General features: G+C 29.7%; 1 protein-coding gene across 2 annotated transcripts in view; it reads left to right on the plus strand.

The window, feature by feature from the left end:
- The window catches only part of LOC111621950 (DNA-directed RNA polymerase III subunit RPC6-like), a 43,333-nt gene that overhangs the window by 7,493 nt on the left and 10,458 nt on the right, over positions 1 to 25,382 (plus strand). For both annotated transcript variants that reach the window (XM_023364212.1, XM_023364211.1), the window contains 4 exons: positions 1,260 to 1,377; positions 6,506 to 6,573; positions 14,475 to 14,542; positions 23,325 to 23,437. In XM_023364212.1, coding sequence (XP_023219980.1) covers positions 1,260 to 1,377; positions 6,506 to 6,573; positions 14,475 to 14,542; positions 23,325 to 23,437 — 367 coding nt within the window. The remainder of the gene's footprint in view (positions 1 to 1,259; positions 1,378 to 6,505; positions 6,574 to 14,474; positions 14,543 to 23,324; positions 23,438 to 25,382) is intronic.

The following is a 25,382-nucleotide window of genomic DNA, read 5'->3' on the forward strand; positions in this document are numbered from 1 at the left end:
AAAAAAAAAAAAAAAAAAAAAGACGCAAAACTTAACGAGTGCCTACCCGACAGTCTCGAGAATATATAAAAGAATTATTTTGTCATAAAAATAAAAGGCTGGAATTATAAGGGAGAGTTTCAAAGTTCAGAGGAATACTATCCGATCGGTATATACAGGCTTGAGCGTCGATGTCGATGTCGACGTCTCCCACACTCCGAAAAGTTTCGAATTGTTGCCCAAAGACAAGGAAAGTCCAATCGGTATTCGTTATTTTACGTTGCTTCTTCTTGTGTTTGTTATGTGGGATGTTCGTTATCCGATCATGTGTTTGTTGTCCAAACATAAAAATCTTTCGCGAAAGTGTTCGTTATCCGATTTGTTCGTTGTCCGATCTGTTCGTTAACCGATCACCCACTGTACATTCCAACTGAATTGGGTTTTTACAGAGAATTTTTTCTTTGCATCATATACATATTTTAATGTTGAAAACATTGAAACAAAATACTTAAAAAAATGTAAAATATATACAATATTGAAGACATATACAAAAAGGAAAAAAATAAAAATAAAAAAATTCTTGCAGTCTACTTTACTGTCTTTTCACAATCACTGGAACACAAACAACATTGGCAGAGTCAACCTTTCTTTATAGGCTCTTCCCATGTTCCAGTGATTGTGAAAGGATGTTAAAGAAGACTGCAATAATATATATATATATATATATATCTTCAATATTGTATGTTTTTTATATTTTTATTCCAGATATTTAGAATTTTTTTTTTTCATAATATATTATGTTAGAAAAGAAACAATTATGAATGTAATTTATAATATTTTACAACTTTTCTCTTTCCTACATTAAGAAAAACACAAACCTCTATAAAACAAATTTCTATCAAAATGGAAAATTAAGTTTAGTATTGTCAAATTCTGTTTTAGATGCATTTTACTGTGTTTACTTTTATTCATATAAAAATTATTCTATTGCTAATATTTAATATCAGCAATGTTAATTATGTTAATGAAGAAGATGATTATTTTATTTATAGGAGTGAATATAATAAAATGAAATCAATTTGTAATTAATTTGATATAATCTTGATTATTGAACTTAAATATATAATAATAATAATAATTGTTTTTCATTATCAAGTTTTTATTTTATCATTATTAACTTATATCTTACTTGTTATGTTTACATGTTTTTGTTTTAACCTGCAACATTATACTGTAGTTGTTTCTATATTAATGTAATATTTCTAATATTAATTATTTAGGATAATTCAGCTCTGTAAAGATAATGCATCTGGAATTACAGATAAATTAATAAGAACGGAAATGCCTCATGCAGATACTAGTCAAGTGGTAACAGCAATTAATAGGTTACTTTCACAGGTATTGTAATAAAATAAATTTTATATTCTGAATAAAAGATTGCAATAATATAGAAAAAAATAATTATGCAAAAATTTAAAATTATTAAATTGGGTATTTATATTTATTTATGTATTTATGATATATATTATGTAACATTTGATTTTGGCTTGTGTAGTGAATTATTGCACAGGTTTTTAAAATTAATGATAAGAAATTATTACATAATATAGTGAAAGCTGCTCAAGTTGGAACCTATTAAAGATGAAATGTTGCTGATGATGAAAATTTTTGGTGACATTGGTGTTGTCTATGAAATTTTAATGTTAATGTGGAAATGGAATAAAAATATTAGAAAGTATTGAGATTTTCTGTTTCTACTTATATTTTGACACTTTTTCTTGTGACACGTTCTCTAGGATTCAACCTTGCTTAGAAGATATGATGGAAGCTATGAAAGAGCACTCACTGACTCACTCAAGATCAATTCACAGACATTGATCTTTCATGCAAAAACAAATTTGCAGTGGCTTTTGTGGCATATGAATAGTGCTGTTATCACTTTCAACAGATTTCTTGCTTTCTTTGTCATTTGTTTCTTTGGGATTGGTCTTTATCCTTGAACTATGCTTGCTTACACTTTCATAACAAAAGCATATGCATAAGAATAGAAAAGAAATGATCAGTGATGAAAGATTGGTGTAAGAAGAATGCAAATAAAGAAATGCAATCTTGTTTGGTTATAATCAAAAGAGGAGGAAAAACTAAGTAATTTTGTGTGAGAGAGAGGACATCAAGAGGATGGATAAACTTGATAGGGAGGTTCACAGTGAATCAAATTTAGTAACACACAGCATGCCAAAATTGTAATAGAAATGTGAAAAACAAACTGTCATTTGGAATTAGAAAAAACTTTAATATTAGACAAGATTCACAAGCATTTTCAACATTGCATTAATGTCATCTTTAGGCAATATAGAATGTGTGTAGAACACATACAAAATTTGAACAGATTCTATTTAAACATCTCTTCCATTATAGTATCATTCTATCAAAATGTTTAAAATATTTTGTACATTAAACCTGTATTTCAAATATGATGATCCTTTCTGAGCTGAGTGATGACATACTATATACTGTATGCTAGACCTGGCATATAAGTCAACCTCATGATTTTAATTCCAAAATTCTGGTTTAAATACTTGCAATGCAAGTCAACCTCCCCAAGTACACGATAAACTACTGATAGGTTAGAACTGAAATGTGGGTTCAGTATATATAACCTATGGCAAAAGTATATGTTACTGTACAACTGTGTACTATCTACACCATATTTATCAAAATCCTAAATGTAATATCTTTCATTGTATGAAATACTGTACAGGAATCCCTTGATTAACACGATTAATTAATCCCTCAATCCTACTTTGTATATCAAAATCATGTTAATTAAAATACAGTATCTATGTTAAGTAAAGACAGCTGGTAAAGCCATGTAAATTAAAACTTGTACCATGTATATAAAGAGATTGCCGCAATTAATTTAGTGTGTTAATCAAATCCTGCATTAAGCAAGAGATAACTGTATACATTATATAAGTCATACGAAAAAAGGATATTGGTAATAGGATCTACATATGATACTAAGCAACAGCTGAAAATTGTCAATAAGTCAGACTTTATTCTAAGGTTTTTTTCCTATTGCACAAATATCAGTTTTGTTTTGGCCAAGCTGATAAATCCAAGCCTTAATAAGCTGTTCTAAAAGACCTAAATGGAAAATAAGGACAATAACACAAATCTTGCATTTGTATACAGTGGGTGATCAGTTAATGAACATAATCTGTTTCAAGACTTTGTNAAGTCAACCTCATGATTTTAATTCCAAAATTCTGGTTTAAATACTTGCAATGCAAGTCAACCTCCCCAAGTACACAATAAACTACTGATAGGTTAGAACTGAAATGTGGGTTCAGTATATATAACCTATGGCAAAAGTATATGTTACTATATCCGTTTCGGGTTCCATTATGAGCTCTTCCATGCTCTTTATTTCTCAGATGTGATTTTCATTACTCCATTAGCAGCTTGAGACTTCTTGATATATCTTTCATAGCTAAGATTGTGCCTACTATAGACCTGTTCAAGCCATACTGCCTAGCAACATTAGACATCTTCTGCCCAATCTCTACTTTGGCTGTTATTTCTTGCTTGGTTTCTATGGTGCGCACAGTTCTTGACACTCCACTCTTTTTAGGCTCCATAATATTATCAGTTCCTTTTTAAATAGAAAGTCCAGAAAAGCACTTACAAAAATTCAGAGAACAGAAATCAACTAGCCCACAAAAAATTAATTAAATGCAAGACCTGGATGAAATTTGAAATTTGGTATTAAAATGTTAACGAATATCCGATGGAACAGTTAAACAGCTTTCACCTTTCGTAAATAAGCCCCGACACAAAACTTAACAAGTGCCTGTTCGACAGTCTCGTGAAGTCTATAAAAAATTATTTGTCAGAAAGGTAAACAAAAAGCTGAAATTACAAGGGAGAGTTTCAAAATTCGGAGGAATACTATCTGATTGGTATTGGGTTGAGTGCCAATGTTGACATCTCCCGCAATCCAAAAGGTTTTGTATTGTTACCTGAAGACAAGGGAAAATCAATTGGTATTTGTTATTTTCCGTTATTTCTTTTTATGTTTGTTCAGTAAAGTGTTTGTTGTCCGATCATAAAAATCTTTCTCGAAAGTGTTCTTTATTCAATTTGTTTGCTACCCGAACTGTTCGTTAACCAATCACCCACTGTAATTATTTATTAATTTCAGTAACCATTCAATCTTAATTATTAGATATGAGCAGTGTGCATTGTGCACCTACATTTGATACAATTTACTATACAATAAGTGCACAGTGGTTGTAGATTATAGATTTAAATGACAATATTGATGAAGTGGGTGTATAAAAAAATATATTTATTGTATATAATTGATTGAAATGGTAAATTCTACCAACATTCCTTCCATAGTTCTTTTTCATGGGCCAAATAAAATATATAGTTAAACCTGTGTAAACCAGAATCTCATGGTACTGAAAATTTTTTCTGGTTTGGCAGGTTTCCATTTTTAACAGGTTCTTTTTCAACATAGAAAATTGCTTCATTTCAAAGAATTTTTTCTTTTTAAGCTAGTTTTCTTTTTATTCAGGTTCCATTTTGAACAGGTTTTATCATACACTATGTAATTTAGGTAAATATTTTAACTTTAACATAACTAGAAGAAAGAAATTCTTATAAAAATCAGAATCAGACAATTATTGCACAAATATGGGATTCTCACTGCATGATTCAAAATTCCATTACACATTTTGTGTCCAGTTGGATGTTAGAATATACACTGTAATAAGTTATCTTACCATATTTTCGTGGAATGACCAACATTCTGCATAAAAACGGGGGTTATCAGCATGCCAATTAAACTGTGGCTAAAATATAAAATTAATCAGTTCTAACAAACCTAGTTAATTAAACATTAAAGAAAACATTCTTCTGAGTACAATAAAATAATAACATTGTAATTTGACTTAAAATCAGGAAGAGAGTTTTTGTTTACAAGACAATAAAACAATTAATGATTTATTGACAGTCAGTGTGGGCTACTTTTACCACCTATTCTGACCTTAAAAATAACACCTTCCTTTCAAATTTCATACAAAGCTGATGTTAATTAGTGTAAGCCTAGATAATTTACAGGGAGTTTCTTAAATTTAATATGTTTATTTTTGTGGTTTTTGAATCAAATAAGAATAAAATACACTATTACCAATCTTCTGAAACCATGTTTTATTAATTTATATGATTCACAAACACAAATCGTGCTACTATTTTTAACACTTGGCGGTTTTCATTTTTATTTAGTTGCTATGAGTTACAATTACATGTTTCGGGCACTGCCCCTCTTCAGCTTCAGCTAGGGAAATTATTATGTTTTAAAGAAATAGAGTTGGTGATTATTATAATTAACAAATACTGATATTCATCATTTATAACAAATATTAGTATACTAAAACTGTTGATTTAATAGTTTTAGTATTTGTCTAGAATATTGATATTGTAAACATTTATTGATTTCAGTGTGATATATCAGTTATTGGCACAGCTCTAATTATTAATAGACTACTTTTTAGGGCTTTGGAGATGCACAAAAATCAGGATGAGATTTTCGTAGGAAGTTGAAATGAGTGATTTGCATCTGATGATATAGCTTATCATTCTTATTGCTGATGTGAAAACTCAGTTCACACGTGGGTGAATGGAAGGTGTCAAATAATTTTCTTTCTAGACAGTAGATTAGTTATGGGTGGGTATCAGTGGTCTTAGCTTATATAATGACCAGATGTTACATAAACAAACTTAGCTACAAGCTGATTCATTTGTCTCCCCTCTGAGAATTTAGTTTTCATTAAATCAACTGCTGGTATAAAAAGATTTGTTTTGTTACACTATCATCCAGTTTATATTTATACATATTTCATAGAAAGCTTAAATAAATTCATTGTTGCAATTTCTACTGATATTGTATGTGGTATATTTTATGATGGTTTATTTCATGATTTTAACTTGGGTTTCAACTCTTTACTGTATTTATATCTTCTTTGTCTTTATCTTACTTGGCTTTTTGAATCTTTACTTTTCATATTGATATACTTTTCATATACTGAGCCTGTTTGTGATTTGTTCTACAAGATATGTATCCCATTTGCTCATTTCCATATAAGTCTTGTATTTTTCTTTTCTTATGTATGTAGTACTTCTAATTAGTTTATGCAATTATTAACTGTATTAGATTTTAAAACTTGAATATGGACAAAATTTCTCAATATTTCTCTTTCTGCTCTTAAGATTGATTAAGAGTAGGAGAAAGATTGAGACATTTTGATCATATTCCATTTTTTTTAACCAAACCTAATCACTGATTTTGTGATATATTCATTTTCGTGATATTTTTTTTTCTCAGATATCTGTGCATGAAAAAAATATTGTAATATTTTTATTTCTTTAACATATGATTATATATTAAGAACTTAACATTGATAAGTCAAATAAATTTAAATTATAATAAATCAATAATTATAGCAAATTATTTTTAAAGGAAAAAATAGAAATATTGAAAAAAGGCAAACAGCTGTTATATAAGTTAAAAGATCCAGAAGCAGCAATGTAAGTTGATAAAATCTTTTATTGACATAATTTAAAATAGTCAAAATCTGTTTCATTAATGTGAAGATGTAATCCTAAATATCCTTAATTCTAATATTTATTTTCCATATTAGAATTTATTGTTTATTTTTAACACTAACAGTTGGTCTGGTAGTCACTTTTAATAAAAGAATTATTAAGAAATATAAAATTTATTAAAAAAGTAATGTACACTACAAGATTGATATTTATTTTTTCAACTATTTACTGATGAAAATTGAAATAATTTATTTGAAGAAAAATATTTTTTGAAATATTTGTTTGCTTCCATTTTCAGTTATTAGTAATTACAGACATAGAGTATTGAACTTCTATTATTTAGTTATCAAAATATTTATCTATCTAAATTATTATTTTAGGTAAAGCTTTACAAGCATGTGATTAATGCCGCCCTTTAACAAGTATCCTGAAAACTAAAATACAATTATAGCATATAATAAAAAGAACAATAAAAAAGAAATAGATGAAAACATACATTGCATTACAAATTAAATTACAAACATTTTTTACAAAGATACTTTAAAAAATTCAAGATAAAGTGTATCTTGAATCCTTTCTTGAATAAATAATATGATAAAAAAGGTTTTGTGAGATATTATCAAATAAAAAGGAGGTATGTATGCATATATGCAATATATATTTAATTTCATTTTTCAATACAAATTAATTTTTCAGTTTCAGCACAGCTTGAAAACTTCTGAGATCAATCTCAAATATAAATTTACAGTTTGATCATTTGGTCACTGTTCTAAGGTAGTTGTATATTTTTAGTTATCCTTATTATAACTGAAGGAAATAACTGATAGAAAATAAAATCTTTGTCCTGGAATATTTCTATGTAATACAAAAAATAATTCCAGAATTTGTTTATTCATTATCAATAATTGTCCTTATCAACTTCAAAAATTTCTTTTCCTCATCTAATCAAGAATAATGAGAAATTTAAACTCCAAAAAAAAAGGAGTTAATGAATATCTAAGATTTCTAATTGTTTATCAGAAATTCTATAAAAGCTGTTGTTAAATTTTCTAATGCAAGATCATTTTCATGTTTTAGTAGTCTTACTATTTTCCTTATACTTGTAACTATCAATATTAAAAAAAAAAAAACTAGAAGATTTTTTATTTATCGTTATTTATATTTTTACTTCTATGCTGAACATTTTATCATTTTATTACTGCTGCTACTGATGTAATTGCATGTAATTTTAAAAAATTGCACATTATTAATTTAATTTATTTTCTTGATGACTTTCTTTAAAGTTCATTTTTTATTTACAAAATTTTTTCTGATTTTTTTTCTAATAATTATATTTTAGCCAATTATTTTGTATAAACTTTTAACAATTAAATATTAAATAAGTTTATATGATGATAGTACTTTACTCCAAGTAAATTTTGAGATATAAAGTTTGATTGGAGCATAAACAAAAAGAACATGTAATATAAAAGTCTTTATAAATAGAAAAATAGTTACAGTACTATAAAATCTGGTTGAAATGAATATTTGTTGTTATAAGAATTTATTCTAATGTAATAATGAATAACAGAAATTTTGGTATGTCTTGTTTTTAATCATTTTGTAAATTGTAAGATATTACTTTGATTAGTAGTATTTAATTATTGAAAGTTTGTATAAAATTATTGGTTAAATGTAATTATTTCCAAGATTTCTAAGATAGACTATCCAAGAACATTAAATAAAATATAATTAGGACTTTAGAAGAGTCATATATTTTAATTAGAGTATAATTAAAATTTTAAAATGTTTACACATTCTTTGTTTTATGTTCTCAAATTTGTTCATGGCAAGTTCAATATTCTGTATCTGTAATCATTTGTAATTCTAAATTGGGATTGGGAATAAATTTCTCAAAAATGTTTTATTAAATAAGAAACTGATATATGAAAAATTCTGGTCTTGTTTTTTATATATTATTGTTATATATATTTGCTTTTTTTGAAAGCTATGGAAGTTTTCATTAGAAAATAAATATTAAAAATTAAGAGGTTATTAATGAATAAAGTTATGTTAATAAAATTAAAGTACAAAATTCAGAAAGTAAGGCTACATGATCTACAAGGTGCTTTCAAGTTGTAAGGTCTTGTAATTTTTTAATGAGAGCAGATAGAAACATGGGAGACATTTTAAAATATGAAGGCATTTGTTAAGGATGTGTGAGATGGCAGCATCATTCAACTCTTAGAACACTTGTGGTGCTGACTGATGTTGGAAACAGTTTAAATATTGAAATAGAAACATTTGTGTTCCAGAACAGTGTGTTATCATCTGTTTTCTTCACATAATGCCCAATGAAATTCATCATTAGTTGAGTGAAACATGCAGAAAATAGACATGAATGTTCATTTGTGGGTGAGACAGTTCAAAGAAGTTTATTTATAACATTTGTAAACAAACCAAAGCAGTCTTGGCAATGCACTAGATAGTTTGACAGCATGATTATATGAGTGGAAGAACTGGTTAGGAGGATTGCAGATCCACTGTGGAAGAGATTGTCTGAAAAGTTGACATTTTCTTAAAATCTGTAAACATCACCCTGCATGCAGACCTGAAAAGTGGAAAGTTTCCTCCAAGTGAGTGTCACAAATGCTGACTGATGAACATAAGGCTACATGCATGACAGTGTGTCAGGAGATGATGGCAGGAATGATGCTTTCATTTTATTGATTGTCACAATGGATGAGATGTGGATGCCATTTTTTAATCCTGAAACCAAACTGCAATTAGTGCAATGGAAGTGTACAGGCTTATCTCTACTGAGGAAATTTCAGGTTATTATCAGTACCAAGAAATGATGGGAACCCATCATTTCTTTTCACTTCTCAGTCATTCTTGTTTTAGGACAGCAAAGGTGTCATCATCACCCACTGCATCCCTAAGGTTGTGACGGTGATGGCTGTGTCCTACACAGACTTGAAATTTCTTCCAGCATTGCAGCAAAAACATCTGAAAAATCACAGCCATGCTCTTCCATCATGACAGTGCTCCTGTTCATTGGGCAACCTTTGTTCAGAAGTTTCTTCATGACAATGTTGAACTGATTCTTTATGCTCCCTATTCATCTTGCCCCTAGTGGTTTTTGGCTTTTCCCAACTCTGAAGGACAAACTCTTTGATTGCTTGTTTTCCAGTTGTTTCACCCTTATCAATGCTTTTCCAGCAGATTTGACAAACTTCAAAAGAAGTGTCTGCAGTTGCCATGTAGTTATGGTGCCAAATTAGTGAATAATGTATACAACTACAGGTGACTATGTTGAAAAGTGATGGTAATTTCAGCTTTCTTATGTAAGTAGTTTTTCGGAAATAAATTAGGTGACCATACAACTTTAATTTGCCATGTTTATTTCAAATACAATATTTTTAATGTATATACAACCAACTATTTATATATATGTTGAAACTTCAACCTTTACATTATTTTTCAACAGTCACCAGAAATATTCAAATACTTGTTGATATATATGTTACTGTGAATGACCGATATCTGGCAAATGTCAACATTCTCCGGTGAATGTCAGCATTCACACAGTCGTTTCGTGTATGTATGAAATATTTGCTAAATATCGTTATTTCTCACTTACACTGGCAAATGTCGACATTCAGCATGCACTGATGGAGAATGTTAAATAAAAATATTTTTATTACGTTAAGACAAAAATGCAACTTTTTAATTTGTCAAAATAGGAGAAAGCTTAAGTACCAGCACATGTAAATAAACTGTTGAACCTAAAACGTTCTAAATCATTAAAGATAAATAATACAATAATAAACTTACACATAAATTATGTGATTAACGTTATACAATCTTATTTATTGCAACAACTTAAACTGTTATGGCACTTTGAATTGCACATGAGTCCCTTGCTACACAAACACTAAGTGTTCCACAAATAAATGCAATTGTAAAAATTGCATTTATTTGTGGAACACTTCTTTTTGCAATGACAATGTGTATAGCCTTGCCCTCCACATTTCGAATTAGCTACAGCTGCTTCTCTCAGCATTTCTTGTGAAGAAATAACATCTATGGAAAGTAAAGTAACTTTTCTTTACAAATTACGAACTGATTACGGGAATAAAGCTGCTTGAGGGTACCATTTTTGTTTGCTAATTTATAAAAGTCGAAGTCTTCTATTCCAACAACAACCACCAACACATTTCGGGCATCTGTATGGCCACGGTCAACATCAGGGACTTGTATTCATATGGTGTCACCAATTTGAGCAGAAGGAAATTTTTTTTTTGAGGTTCGTAACATTTTCATTGCTCACAGTAGAAGATTCTCTTTTGCAGCCGTTCTTTTTATAGAAATAACTTCGTGTTGTTCAGTCAGGGCTTGATATGAAGACGTGATGGGTTGAAGCTCCTCTTCAATATTTTCCTTTGGAATATGGTATTCGTTATGGCCACTGCTCAAATTTTCTTCAAAAGTATTAACAATTTCTTCGACCTCCACCAAAGCTTATCTGAGTTTATCGACATACACCAGTGATTGTTCAAATGTATAATAATATAACCAAATATTCTGTCTTTTACCAACGTATTTTGTATGTGTCAACATTCACCAGAGAATATTGACATTCTCTAATTTCAGTCTTTCACAGTAACATATACAGTCGACCCCCTATAAGATCATAGATACGTTCCATTCTTTAGGAATCCGATTTCTTACAAGTCCTTCCAATCACAGCCCGACATGTGTGAAGTTTACGGACTACGGCTGATTGAAAGGTTTTCTTCCCATAAAAATAATCGATTCTAGACTAATCTGACTCAACATTTCCAAAATGCGTATAATTTTTTTGAAACTAATCCGTATAAACTATGCTATAAACAAAAAATTGTAGGATTACTTACCGAGTGTGCACCATTCGAAATCGCCATTGCTAAAGCTTGTTTTCGTCGCGGAACAGCTCAGCAAATAGCGGCTGATTTCTAACAACTTATTTTTCTGCGAAAACTTCGTTGAACTTTGGAGACATCATTAATATAAATAATTTTAATCGCCGTTGAATAAGAAATGTTTCTTTCACAAGAAATGTATAAAATTACAGTACTGTATTAGACTTACGGTACCTAATTTACATACTGACAGACGATAGTTAGCGTAAAAATCTCCGTAGCGTGGCGCCACGCTAGACGGCGGAAATTATATATTTAATTATAACAAAGTTACAATAAGTTAATATATAATTATATATACAGTACCTAATTTATATATAATTAATATATAATTATATGTACAGTACCTAATTTATATATAATTTATATAATACTGTCCAGACGATAGAAATCTCTCCGTAGCGTGGCGCTACGGACGGCGGGAAAGTAGTTCGGCTGCCCGATGACGTTTTACGTAATTATAGGAGTTTTTTATCGATTTTTATGGATACCGTCGCAATTTTTTTGCAGTTTTATAGGAATCGTAATTATAGGGACCGTAATTATAGGGGGTCTACTGTATAATAATTGTATTCATTCTATTCCTGTGATTTAATTACACTCTAACTGCATGTTTAATTTCTTCAATTGATTATAAAAAAAACAATATCTATGTATAATATCTTAAATCATGGAAAGAAATATAAATTACTGGAGGCCAGATGGGAGATGATATATTGCAGTTTTAATAGGAGTTGAAAAACTCCCAATAAAACTGCAGTATGTCCTGAGCTCTCTTTGTTTACACCAAATGGTATGAACCATTTGGTAATATGTTGATGTGATATCATACTTTCCTTGTTTACTTCAATTTGTATTAAGCTGGATTTAAATTTCTTGCATATATTGTGTTTTGATGGTTTCATGCAGAAAAATGATACCAGTTTGAGGTCATATCCATGCTTCACAAGACAGTAAACAAGTTGAAAGCAATTTTTAACTGTTGTGATATCATTGCATGCATAGATTTGCATCTAACTATTCAGTCTAGAAATATATCACATGACAGTACAGTATATTGACATCTTTGTTTACAAGATACTTCAAAACATTGCCACTAGATGGTGCTAATCCATGTTAGAACTTGAGTAGCTTGATATTATATTTGATTTTATTGATAAATGCTATGAATACAAGATGCTTAAGCGAGAACTTAAATCCAGATTTAGTGGATATATAAGGTGTGTCCATAAGTAATGCAACCAATTTTTTCATGACGTGACGATACACCGTATCTAGTTCTAACCTGCTGTGCTAGGTGGCATGGGGTGTTAGCTTCAAAACTCGCTTGGTCTCATTTGCTTCCAAGCTGCCGGTGGGTGAGGACATTCATTCCTGTGAACCCTATTTTGAGTTAATGTAACATGGCACAATGGATCATTTTGTGGAGCAATGTTACGCTATCAAATTTTGCATTAAATTTGGGAAGTCTGCCACTGAAACCTTTAGATTAATTCAGCATGCCTTTGGGAGTGATTGCTTGTCCAAATCACGAGTTTTCCAATGGCATAAGTTGCCCCATCCCAAGAAGGCATGCATGAGCAAGTGTAGGATCAAAACCATGCTCATTGTCTTCTTTGATGTCAGAGGCATTATCCACCACAAATTTGTACCTGCCGGGACCACTGTAAATGCAGCTTTCTATTTGGAAGTGCTCAAAAGACTGAAAAGGAGGGTTGTGCACTGACGAAGTGACATCAAGGACACATGGAAACTTCATCAAGACAACGCGCCAAGCCACAGCATGTTCATTGTCAACGATTTCCTGGCTAGGACCCACGCCCCATTGGTTCCACAGCCACCTTACAGTCCTGACCTGGCCCGCTGACTTTGTTTTGTTTCCTCGCTTAAAAGGGGCCATGAAAGGGAAACATTGGGACACGATTGAAAATATAAAGGCTTATGTTACATCAGGTCTAAAGGACATTCTGGAGAAGGCCTTCCAGGCCTGGAAACACTGCCTTCACAAGTGTATTGATGCAGGAGGGTGCTATTTCGAAGATTTTTGATTAATTGTAAGAATATGTTCAATAAATGATTTTTTATGAATTTAGTTGCATTACTTATGGAACGCATCTTGTATAAGTTTTCTCATTGTAAAAAGTGAGTAACTGTTTGAACTTCTCTGTGATGAGACCAACTTTACAATCAAGTCATTCATTTCATTTCAAACTGCAATACTCCAATATTTACATGTAGCTGTTAACTTATTAATTGAATATACTATAATAAATAACATTTTTACAATGTTCTGCAAATTATTTTCTGAAATGTAGATCTTGTAACTTTACCTTCTCATATAATATTATCTTATTAATTTTTGAAACTGATTAATTCTTATTAATCAATATAATGTTAACCTTTAACTTCACCTATTTTATCAATATTGTAATTTCAAAACATTTTCAACCTTTTTGAGGTCATTCTCATTGCTCCATATAGAATTAGATTTCTAAAAGGAATGTCTGCTTTTAATGTTAATTCTTTGAATCGTCTTGATCATCATTTTAGGTTGATTTGAAAAATTAATGTTAAAAGCCAATGTTCTTTTTAGAAATTTAATTCTACATAGAAACACTGAGGATGGCCTTGAAAAGATTGAAAATGTTTTGAAGTTAGAATAAAATAAGTGAAGTTAAAAGTTAGAGTTATATTTTTTAATCTTTTCCTTCAGCTTAAAAATCCTTGAGATGAATTTTGGATAGGGCATTGAGACATTTGTCTCAATAATTAAAAATTCTTATTAATTTTTATTTCCTGAAGACAAATCTTTCAGTCAATACATCCAAAATATTTTGATAAAAGATGAAGTATTTATTTATATAATATTTTTATTAATATTGATAATATATTTTTTAAGATTTAATTGATAATTTATTTTTTAAATAAAAAAATATACAGAAAAGTGAAAGGTGCTGACACTGAAGAAAAATTAATCTACCAGATAATTGAAGAAGCTGGAAACAAAGGTAAAAATTTGAGGTAAAACAGATTGCTCTTAAGTCATTATATAGATAAATAGCAGTATAAAGGTTATTAATTGCTCTAATTGTTTTTTATGTAATTTGCATTAGGCAGGTATGATTAAACCGAAATCCCCAAAGTAATTGATATTGCCCCCAGGTGTCAAAAAGACATTTTCAGGGGTTGAAAAGTAGTTGGGGGTTGATTGAAAATTATTAATCTAATGGGTTATGTATGTGACAGTTCAGGATGTAAATATGTAAACTGTAAGTAGATCTTTTCTTTGAAAACTCTGTGTGGATTAACACTGGCTCACCATATTTATTTATTATTAACTGTAATAGCAAAAAAAGAAGGGGTGGTCAATAAAAAGTTGAGGAATTATTGAAGGAGTTAAGTCAGAAAAGTTTGGAGACTCCAGGATTAAATAGTTTCTTTAATTGCTGTTTATTTTTTGAATATTATAAAAAAATACTAAAAAAATCCAGCAACAAGTTGCATAAGTTTTCCAGCTATTGTGAGATCTTACTTAGAAAATAACTTTTATAATTTTAATTGCAATATAACTTAATAGATGATGCCACATGCAATTTTATTATGAGATTTTATTTTAAAAACTTTTTATATTTTTAATTACTATAAAATGGCAAAAAGTTTAATTTTTAGAGTAAAATTGTCATTAAGTCTGATCCTACTGGAGATACACATGACTACCTTTATCTCCCCACCCCTTTAACCACCACAATTTAATAGCATCAATGCCCCTCATATACAAGCCACCATGCCAAATTTTGTTACTTAATCTTTACCCCATCCTGAGATATTAAGTGAAATAGATGCCAACACACACACAATTTTTTTTCCTGTTTTTTGACATTTTTGGATTCAGGTCTCAAATTGTGGAGATTTGCAAAAATCTCAGAGGGTCAAATTTGACACGATTCCAATACTTTCCCTTGTTATGTATACATAACAGTCAAGAAAGAAGAAAGTAATAACAGCATTTTGTGATCCTGTGTTTTATTAAATTGGATGAATTAAAAGGAACATGCATACATATTACATTTAATAAACTCCAAACTATATACAAGACAGTGTTGCTAATTTAGTTAGGTGACTGTATGTTATAGCTTTAAAAATTTCTGAATAACGTATTTATCATTTGACAGCTTTAGATACAGAATATAACATGCTCATCCACAGGGATATATTGTATTCTATATAATACAACCCCTCACAGGATCAGCCCAATTACCTCACTTTGCTTCCTTTGTTCAACTCAGGGATGGCTCTCTAGCTTTGCTCCTTTTGCTCTAATCTTCCACAGTAGGCACCCAAACCCCCTTGCTTCAGCTCGCTCATCCCAGGGGCTTTACTCATTTTTTTCTAATATAAACTGTCCATAACAAAAGTTTCATGCTGATTCATTGATTTCCAGCATCAACATTTTTTTTTGTGATGAAAACATCAATACAGGTATACCTCGACTTACGTCGTTCTCATTGTAAAAAGTGAGTAACTGTTTGAACTTCTCTGTGATGAGACCAACTTTACAATCAAGTCATTCATTTCATTTCAAACTGCAATACTCCAATATTTACATGTAGCTGTTAACTTATTAATTGAATATACTATAATAAATAACATTTTTACAATGTTCTGCAAATTATTTTCTGAAATGTAGATCTTGTAACTTTACCTTCTCATATAATATTATCTTATTAATTTTTGAAACTGATTAATTCTTATTAATCAATATAATGTTAACCTTTAACTTCACCTATTTTATCAATATTGTAATTTCAAAACATTTTCAACCTTTTTGAGGTCATTCTCATTGCTCCATATAGAATTAGATTTCTAAAAGGAATGTCTGCTTTTAATGTTAATTCTTTGAATCGTCTTGATCATCATTTTAGGATGATTTGAAAAATTAATGTTAAAAGCCAATGTTCTTTTTAGAAATTTAATTCTACATAGAAACACTGAGGATGGCCTTGAAAAGATTGAAAATGTTTGAAGTTAGAATAAAATAAGTGAAGTTAAAAGTTAGAGTTATATTTTTTAATCTTTTCCTTCNTCATTGTTTCATTTTATAGCATGTTTTTGTTAATGCTTGGTAAATGGTAATTTCTGGAATGAACAACACTGCTGCAGAATGTTCAAGCAACAATATAATAACTTTCAGATTTCAATCATCACTGTATAAACTTAAATCTATATTACTATATAAAGAGACAACATATTTTTTATTTGTTCCAACTAACCATGAAAAATACTACAATCATTACCAAATTTTAACTGTAGCATCTTTATGATCCCCTGAATGTTTACCACTAAAAAAACCTACAAATTTTTAATAAAAATTTCAAAAAATGTATTGAAAAAAGTGATTAATGATGTGGGAATCTCATGGTTGGCAGGATGCCATGCCTGCATTCTTACCACCTGCAGCCACGCATGCTCTTGCACTGCTAAATTGTAGTTTGAGAATCACCCGCTAGGTGGCAAAGCCCCACTTTTCACTCTTCCACAGAGAGTTGGCAAGTTCAGGCTATACGGTATGCTCACCTACTCTCTTCCACTATCCCCTTTGATATTTATTGGTATTTATCTACATAAATAAAACTGTATCAGTCAAAATGTTTGTTGTCACATCATGGAAAAATGCCTGAACGTATTTTAACCACACTTCATATTTAGACTCTGTTGGTTCAGGAGAAGGGTTATAGATACACATAATCTCAAAATCTACATCAATTAAATTAATTAGATTAAACTGTAATGGATTTCTGTCTATTTGTCTCTCTTTTCACTAGATAGTGGCACATGAATTTGTACTTCCTGTCAAGGGATTATCTATAAGAAAGGTGTATTAATTAAGTTTACTATTATATTTGAAGTATCACACTCTCAGAGTGGCTTGCCATTCTGCAAGTGCCTCTAAGCATACAAGGAGTACTATGATTCCTTGGTGCAAAAAATTCTGAAATGCCTTCATTTATGACACTCTTTTAGACTGTTCATCATCAGCCATTATTGGGCTATGGATAAAGTGTGGCATAATAGAGTATTGCAGTGCTCTGAAGTAGAAGAATGAATCAAAGGAGGGGTGCTGCTCTTCTGGCAAACATAAACTGGATGCTGTTCTTGTCACCCAAACCTCTTCTATCACTATTAAATGGGACTAATTTGATGTTAAACATTTCTTAAAGAACATTAGGGCTTACAATAGTGCCTTCCAAATCACAAGTTTTGGTGCCACTAAAATACTTGAAAGAAATTTCATGCCAACATTCAAAATTCAAGGACAGATATATCATTTAATAGCATACCACTAATCCCAACAAACTACTCATTCAAATTTCAACATCTACAATTTCCAGTCAGTTTATGATTTGCAATGACCATTAACAAGTGACAAGACCAAAGCCCAAGAGTCGCAGGACTTGACCTCAGATGCAGTTGCTTTTCACATGGTCAATTCTATGTTGCATTCTCAAGTGTTAGTAGCTGCAAATCTATGTTCATTTGTGCCCCTGATAATAAAACATGAAATGTTGTATATCAGCAGGTTATTCAATAAGTTTATCTAGAAAATATTCCACATCTTTAATAGGAATATTATGAATCTGTAACAAACAATTCTCTGCAGATATACTCTTCAGGTAAGTAAATATAATTTCACGAAATAAGTATCTCCCGTCAATGATGGGTAACACAGCTAGTCTAGAATAAAAACACGAAGAAAATAAATAGTTCTACATTTATATATATTTGTTAAAATGTATCTGCATATCATATACAGTAGAACCTCGATTATCCGGACCTCTATTATCCGGATTTTCAATTATCCAGATTGTTCAAAATATTTTAAATAGTTCTACATTTATATATATTTGTTAAAATGTTTCTGCATATCATATACAGTAGAACCTCGATTATCCGGACCTCTATTATCCGGATTTTCAATTATCCGGATTGTTCAAAATAAACAAAAATTTTACGAATTTGCTGATTTGCATTTGGCAAATTACGACACTGTTTATGTACGTGAGGGAATGCATAACTTTTTTTGTTTCAACGTCTCACCCAGCACAGTGGTCGTAAACTCTTAAATATATTTTGAGTTNGCCTTATGCCGCCCTTGGTCATAGAAATAATGTAATTTGAAAATAAAATTTTTTATAAATACGTATGTCAAGTTATATTTTTATTACGACACAAGATATATTTAAGAGTTTACGACCACTGTGCTGGGTGAGACGTTGAAACAAAAAAAGTTATGCATTCCCTCACGTACATAAACAGTGTCGTAATTTGCCAAATGCAAATCAGCAAATTCGTAAAATTTTTGTTTATTTTGAACAATCTGGATAATTGAAAATCCGGATAATAGAGGTCCGGATAATCGAGGTTCTACTGTATATGATATGCAGAAACATTTTAACAAATATATATAAATGTAGAACTATTTAAAATAAGTGTAAAATTATAAATAAGTGTATATATAAGATATATATATATATATAAGATAAGATATGTATATATATATATATATCTTTACACTTATTTATATATGTAATAGATTACATGAACCTTGTAATATAAAAGAATCATGTTTTTAAATCACATAAAATTCAAAAATTTTAAGATTACAAGGTATCCAAAAAAAAAAAATAAATAAATACACAAACAAATCCAGCCTCATCATTTGATTATTAATAACTTAATTAGGGTTTGATTTTCTATATCAAAGGTCACCAAACTTTTTTCACAGTGGGCTAGATAACAGAGAATGACAAGCATGGGATGCATAACACTATATTGAACAAAATGTTCAATATAGTGTACTTATCCAAAAAGTAAAGAAAACCAACATATTTATTTACCAATATACAAACATGATCGCTGCAGCAAGCTCGTAATTGCTTTTCCTAGAAACTTCATTGCAGGTACTTATGCAAAAAGTGCTCTGATATCCAAAGTCACGGAATTTTTTATTTCACTGATTTTCCTAAAAATTATATTACTGTCAAATGTAAAAATCAGATTGGACCAATTTTGGCATTTTTATTACACTTATTTTAATTTTTTCTGCATAGTAAGTTCATTTTACAATCTATGATATTTTCATACAAATAATTATATTTTAGCTCATTTGTGGCATAGTGCAGTGGCAGGCCAGATCTGGCCCACAGGCCATAGTTTGGTGACCCCCTGTTCTATATTAATGTACACACATTTTTGTTTTTAATAATATCTGTTTATTTTAAGCCCAATTTTAAAATTTTATAATTTAGAATAAATCTTAGAATAATGATTAAATTATCCATTGTAAGACAAACTTTTATCTGAAAAAGAAATGATGATATAGAATTATGGGATGATAATTTGTTTTTTGTTTCTTTGAAACTGTTAATTAATTTCACTAAAAATCAAATGTATTGAATAGATGTCTTAGAAAAAAGTTTAATTTATTTACCATATAGTTTAAAAATTAATATGTTTAAACTTTAATGATGTAATTTCTAAATTATAATGTGCATGTTGATTAAAGATCACTTAACAAATTAAATTAAATTGCAAATATGTATACAGTAACATGACAAATTAAATAGATTCGTATCATTGAATACATGAATAGTTTTCAATTGAAAATGAAATAATAGTCGGAAAGATGCATGTAATATGAATGTAAATTGAATATTGAACATTTTAAACTGAAGTTCTTAAAAGAAATTTATGATGTTGTATGGTAGGAAATTTAAATTCATTGGGCATAGTTAGAGCAAAACAAATATTTATGACAAACTAAATATAAAAAAGTTCATACATTTTAAAAAATTTTTTGTAAATAATTTATTTACACACACTTTTTCACAAGATTTTCTATTTTTTTCCCTACCATTTGATATACATTTGATAATCTGCAACTTATGTAAGCCCAAAGTATATAATTTTGCACTTTTTGGTACAATTCTAAAGTAATTTTCCATATAATTTTATAATAATGCAATTGATTTTAATATATCATAATATGGCTGATTTAGGTCAGAAAATAATCATCAAGTATTAAAATGGTCTAAAAAATAACAATATCTTTTCTTATCTACTATTTCAACTACTTCACCTCTTTTTATATAAGATTTTTATGATATATAAAATATATATCATAAAAGTCTTATATAAAGAGAGGTGAAGTAGTTAGAATGATACATAAGAAATGGCTAATAAAATATTGTGAAATTAAGAAATTGGAAAAAAATTAATAAATGGCTTAATAAAAAAAAGCTATAAAGTAAGATTCCGCTTAACACGGGGGAAGCATTTCTAGAAGACAGAGCGCTAAATGAAACAGCGTTAAACAGGGTCATCTTAACATGTAAATAATGGGGATACATGAAACAGTGAATAAGAAAATTTATCAGGTTTTCTTGTTTTATTTTGTAACATTTATTGTTAAATACTTTTTTATTACATTAATTATAGACTTATTTATTGCTAATATCAATATTTATTCATAAAACATTCATAAAAATAAAAAGAAAAGTTTGAGTAAAGAAGTTATGTTTGTGATGAGGAAGGTTCTTCCTCATCTAACATCTTTTGTTTCTTTGTGAAGAAGTCATCTAATGTTGTTTGCCTTTTCCTGTTTTGTTCAGCAAGCAGTTGTTGATAGCAAGATATCGCATCCATGACACTTCGTCTTGCCTTTGAACTTCTATCAAAATTTAAATCATTTTGTATAAACTGACCCATAATTTCCGTTATAGTGGTTAAACTTTTTTTAGAAAATCTGTTGAAAGTTCCTTTTGTTCCTCCTCTTCAGAAATACTAATTTTGTCATCTTCATTCACCTGTTGTTCTCTTAATTCTTTAAGATCGTCGTTGGAAAAACTTTCTCCAGTTGTAACTTGCAATAATTCTTCAATATCCTGCGCATTTATATTATCCAACTCTGTTTCACTAGCTAGCTTGACAATTTCATCGACATTAACAATGGATTCTCTTGTGTCAACATCCTTGCTTAGCTCTGGCCATACATTCTTCCATACTCCTTTCAAACATTTCTCGGTCACCTCATTCTAGGAAAGATTGATGTTGTCTACAGCCTCCATGATATTATAGTTTTTCCAAAAATCTCTAATGGATTGTTTATCTGCTCCATCTGTTTTATCAGTCAGTTGTCGGAATGTCTGCCGCAGATAATAAGCTTTAAAATTTGATATTACGCCTTGATCCATTGGTTGGATTAATGAAGTTGTATTTGGTGGCAGGAAAACCACTTATACTGGAATGCATACTGTTAAGTCAGACAAATGCGTTAATGGCTTGGAGCATTATTGATCAAAAGTAGCGCTTTCGGTTCTAGTTTTTTAAATTCGCAGTAGCGTTTAACAGAAGGGCACAAAAATGTTTGGTAAACCAATTCTGGAAAATTTTCATAGTGATCCAAGATCTTTTACTGAACTCCCAAATTACTGGTAAAGATGATTTTGAAATTCCCCTCATTACTCTTGGGGTTTTGGAATGATAAACAAGCAGTGGTTTTAATTTAAAGTCTCTATTAGCATTACCACCCAGTAGAAGTGTTAAACAATCTTTTGTAGCTTTAAATCCTGATACTTACTTTTCTTCATGGGATAAAAATGTATGTTTTGGCATTCTCTTCCAGAAAAGGCCCGTTTCATCAACATTGAAAACTAATTCAGGAGGATAATTCCCTTGTTCAATGATTGCTCTTAATGTTGCTGGAAATGCTGCAACTGCTTTTGTATCTCCACTTGCCACTTCTCAAGTAACCTGTATGTTATGAAGATTGTTTCTGTTTTTAAATTGATTAAACCACCCATGACTAGCTATGAAATTTTCATTCGTGTCACCTTTTTCATTCTGAATGTGGTTAAAAATTTTTCTCGCTTTGTCCATTATAATTGCTTGACTTAATGGCATATTGCGTTCAACTTCATCGTCAATCCAGATGGAAAGTCATTTCTCCATTTCCTCAAAGACATTGCTTCTGGTACGGGTAATTTTTGTTGCCGAAGTCATTGTGGTTGTAGTTGCTGATGATATGATTTTTTCTTTATTTTTTAAAATTGTCCATATTGTTGAAGTTGATAAATTTAATGCAGTGCCGATATCAGATTGCTGTTCACCCGCATCTAATCGTCTGAGCAACTGCATTTTAGTTTCCAGCAAAATGCTTTTTCTGTGCAATCACCCATTGTAAAAACTAAAAAATGCTGTATTTATCACAATAAAATAAAATGTTTATATCTTTATATACACAATAAAGTTGATGACCGATCATAAATCAACTGTGACACAGCAAACATGTGTTTGGGGAATCCCAACACTGCGTGCGATCTTGGGGAATTCCAATACTACCATGTAATACTGAAACAGCATTAAGCAGGGTCTTACTGTATATATATATGTTATGTATATATAATACTTTTTTTTTTTATTAAGGATATAATGAAGTCTTTGTAATTTTGGCATATCAATGATATATTAGCAATATTTTATTAGCCATTTCTACATTACATAAAATTTGATTTACAAAAAGTCCTTGTATATATTGAGATAAACTATACATGAAATTATAGATTACACTTAATTCTGTCATCTTGCTTTATCAATTATGATATGATAGTTTCAAATGTAATATTTTAAAATTTTTAGCTTAATTAATAAATAAAATATTTTGAAATAGATGATTATTTAATTAAATGCAATTTTTGATTAATAATAAATATTTGAAATATTATTTTGTTTCAGGAATATGGATAAGAGATATACGATATAAAAGTAATCTATTACTTACTCAAGTAAATAAAATTCTTCGGAATTTAGAAAGTAAGAAGTTTATTAAAGCTGTCAAATCTGTTTCGGTAAGTGAATGTTACATGTTCAATGACTAACAATGATATGCTTTATGAAACATACCAGTAGTTAAATTGATTGACCACATTATTTCCAACATTTTTATAAAACACTCTAGCTACAGTAGAATCTCATTTTAATGGATCTCTTGGGCCACCGAAAATCATCTGTTGTTCTGAGAATCCTTTATATCACAAACAACAGATTTTCTGCAAATCTAGAAAAGTATCCATTTTTTTGCCTATTGAATTCAATCACCACTTAATATTAGCAATGTCACATACAGTAAAGCCTGTTCATTTAAGCTGAAACTCGTTGGGAGGGTCTTCACAACTTGGAAAGACTATATGACCTTGCTAAGTTTTGACACTACACCAGGACCAGCATCAGAATGTTCACTAGATAGCTCCTCATTCATATCAGCCTGCTGATTCTTGTATATGTACAATTGTTCAATTGTACATATACCAGATATAACAAATGGATCATTGAACTCTACAAATTTCCAGAAACACCCAAATATTAACTAAACATTATAAAACACAATGTTTACAATGGGTGGGGCTAGAAAAAATCCATTATTCCATGTTACAGATCCATTAAAAGGAGGTAAAATTACGTTGATTTGGTGGGACCTGGGGGGAAAAACCTGTTATTCCAAGAAATCCATTGTTCTGTGGTCCATTAAAATGAGATTCTACTGTGTTACTAAAACCTTGAAGTAAAAAACAAGTGTCAATTATAGATGCTAAATAAAATGTATATTTTTTAATTGAAAATTTAAAAATATTCATTTGGAGCTTTTGAATGTTTAAGCTTTTAAGGTTGGTAAGAAATTAGTTGATGTAAACATGACATAGTTGCTTATAATGCCTGTATGGTAACAATTGATCTTTGGCTAATCTTTACCTTGTCCCAATTGACAGTTGTTACTAATTCTCAATATAAAAAGACTTCAAAAGAAATTTAAGTAACTGAGAACAGATTTGTCTTGTCAGATTTTTTTTTTTTTTGATAAGTCACAGTGACAAAAATTGGTAGTTGAGATTACTTCTAAAGATTTCTAATTATATGTTAGGAAATAGATAATATTCTTATCAAAGCATTATCTTTTATCTATATACTTTTCAATACAGTAGAGCATTGATTATCCGAATCAATTGGGACTGGGGTTGTTCGGAAAATTGATTTTTCGGATAACCGATTATGTATGAAAAAATACATTATTAATGTAGTATATTAGTATACCCCAATAATAGTATATTAATATATCTCGTGTTAAAATTTTTCTTCATTGTGTGTTGCTTTGCATTGAATTTTTGTCGATGTTAAGCTAATGAAAATTTTTATTATAATAATCATGGCTATTGTATCGGTAAAAATTATTTCTTTATTTTGTACAAACAAATAAATATATTGAAAAATATAAAAACAAAAAAATTTATACTTTAGAAGTTAGTCTAGTATCAAAAACATTTGATTCAGCATGACACAGTCCGACTGGAACGCTTTTGGTTAACCGACATTTTGGTTGATCGGCATTTGGATAATCGATGCTCTACTGTATTATCAATTAAAACAGATATGATTATGATATCTAACTGAAAATGAAATTATATTTTGTTATAGACTCAGTCTCTATGTAAAATTTGTCAAAAACTGTTTTTTGTGTAACTAAATCCTTTTAGACTTATCTTGATTATTTTAACACAATAAATGAATAAATATACACAAGAATAGTCTAGAAACAAAAGTCTTTGTTACTGAGTATTATATGATTTAATGTTACAAGTACTATAGATTCTTACTAATCCAACCATTTCTTGCTCAGAGAGGAGCCAGATTAGTACTGAATTACTGTGTGTGTCTAAGCCTAAAGGCAATGAAATACATGATGTGTCACCCTTCAGTACTGATTCTTTTTGGAGACATGGCAAATAATATGGTGCATAG

This window comes from Centruroides sculpturatus, unplaced genomic scaffold, assembly GCF_000671375.1.
Source record: "Centruroides sculpturatus isolate CEXI.00-Female unplaced genomic scaffold, Cexi_2.0 scaffold31, whole genome shotgun sequence".
NCBI classification, from domain to species: domain Eukaryota; kingdom Metazoa; phylum Arthropoda; class Arachnida; order Scorpiones; family Buthidae; genus Centruroides; species Centruroides sculpturatus.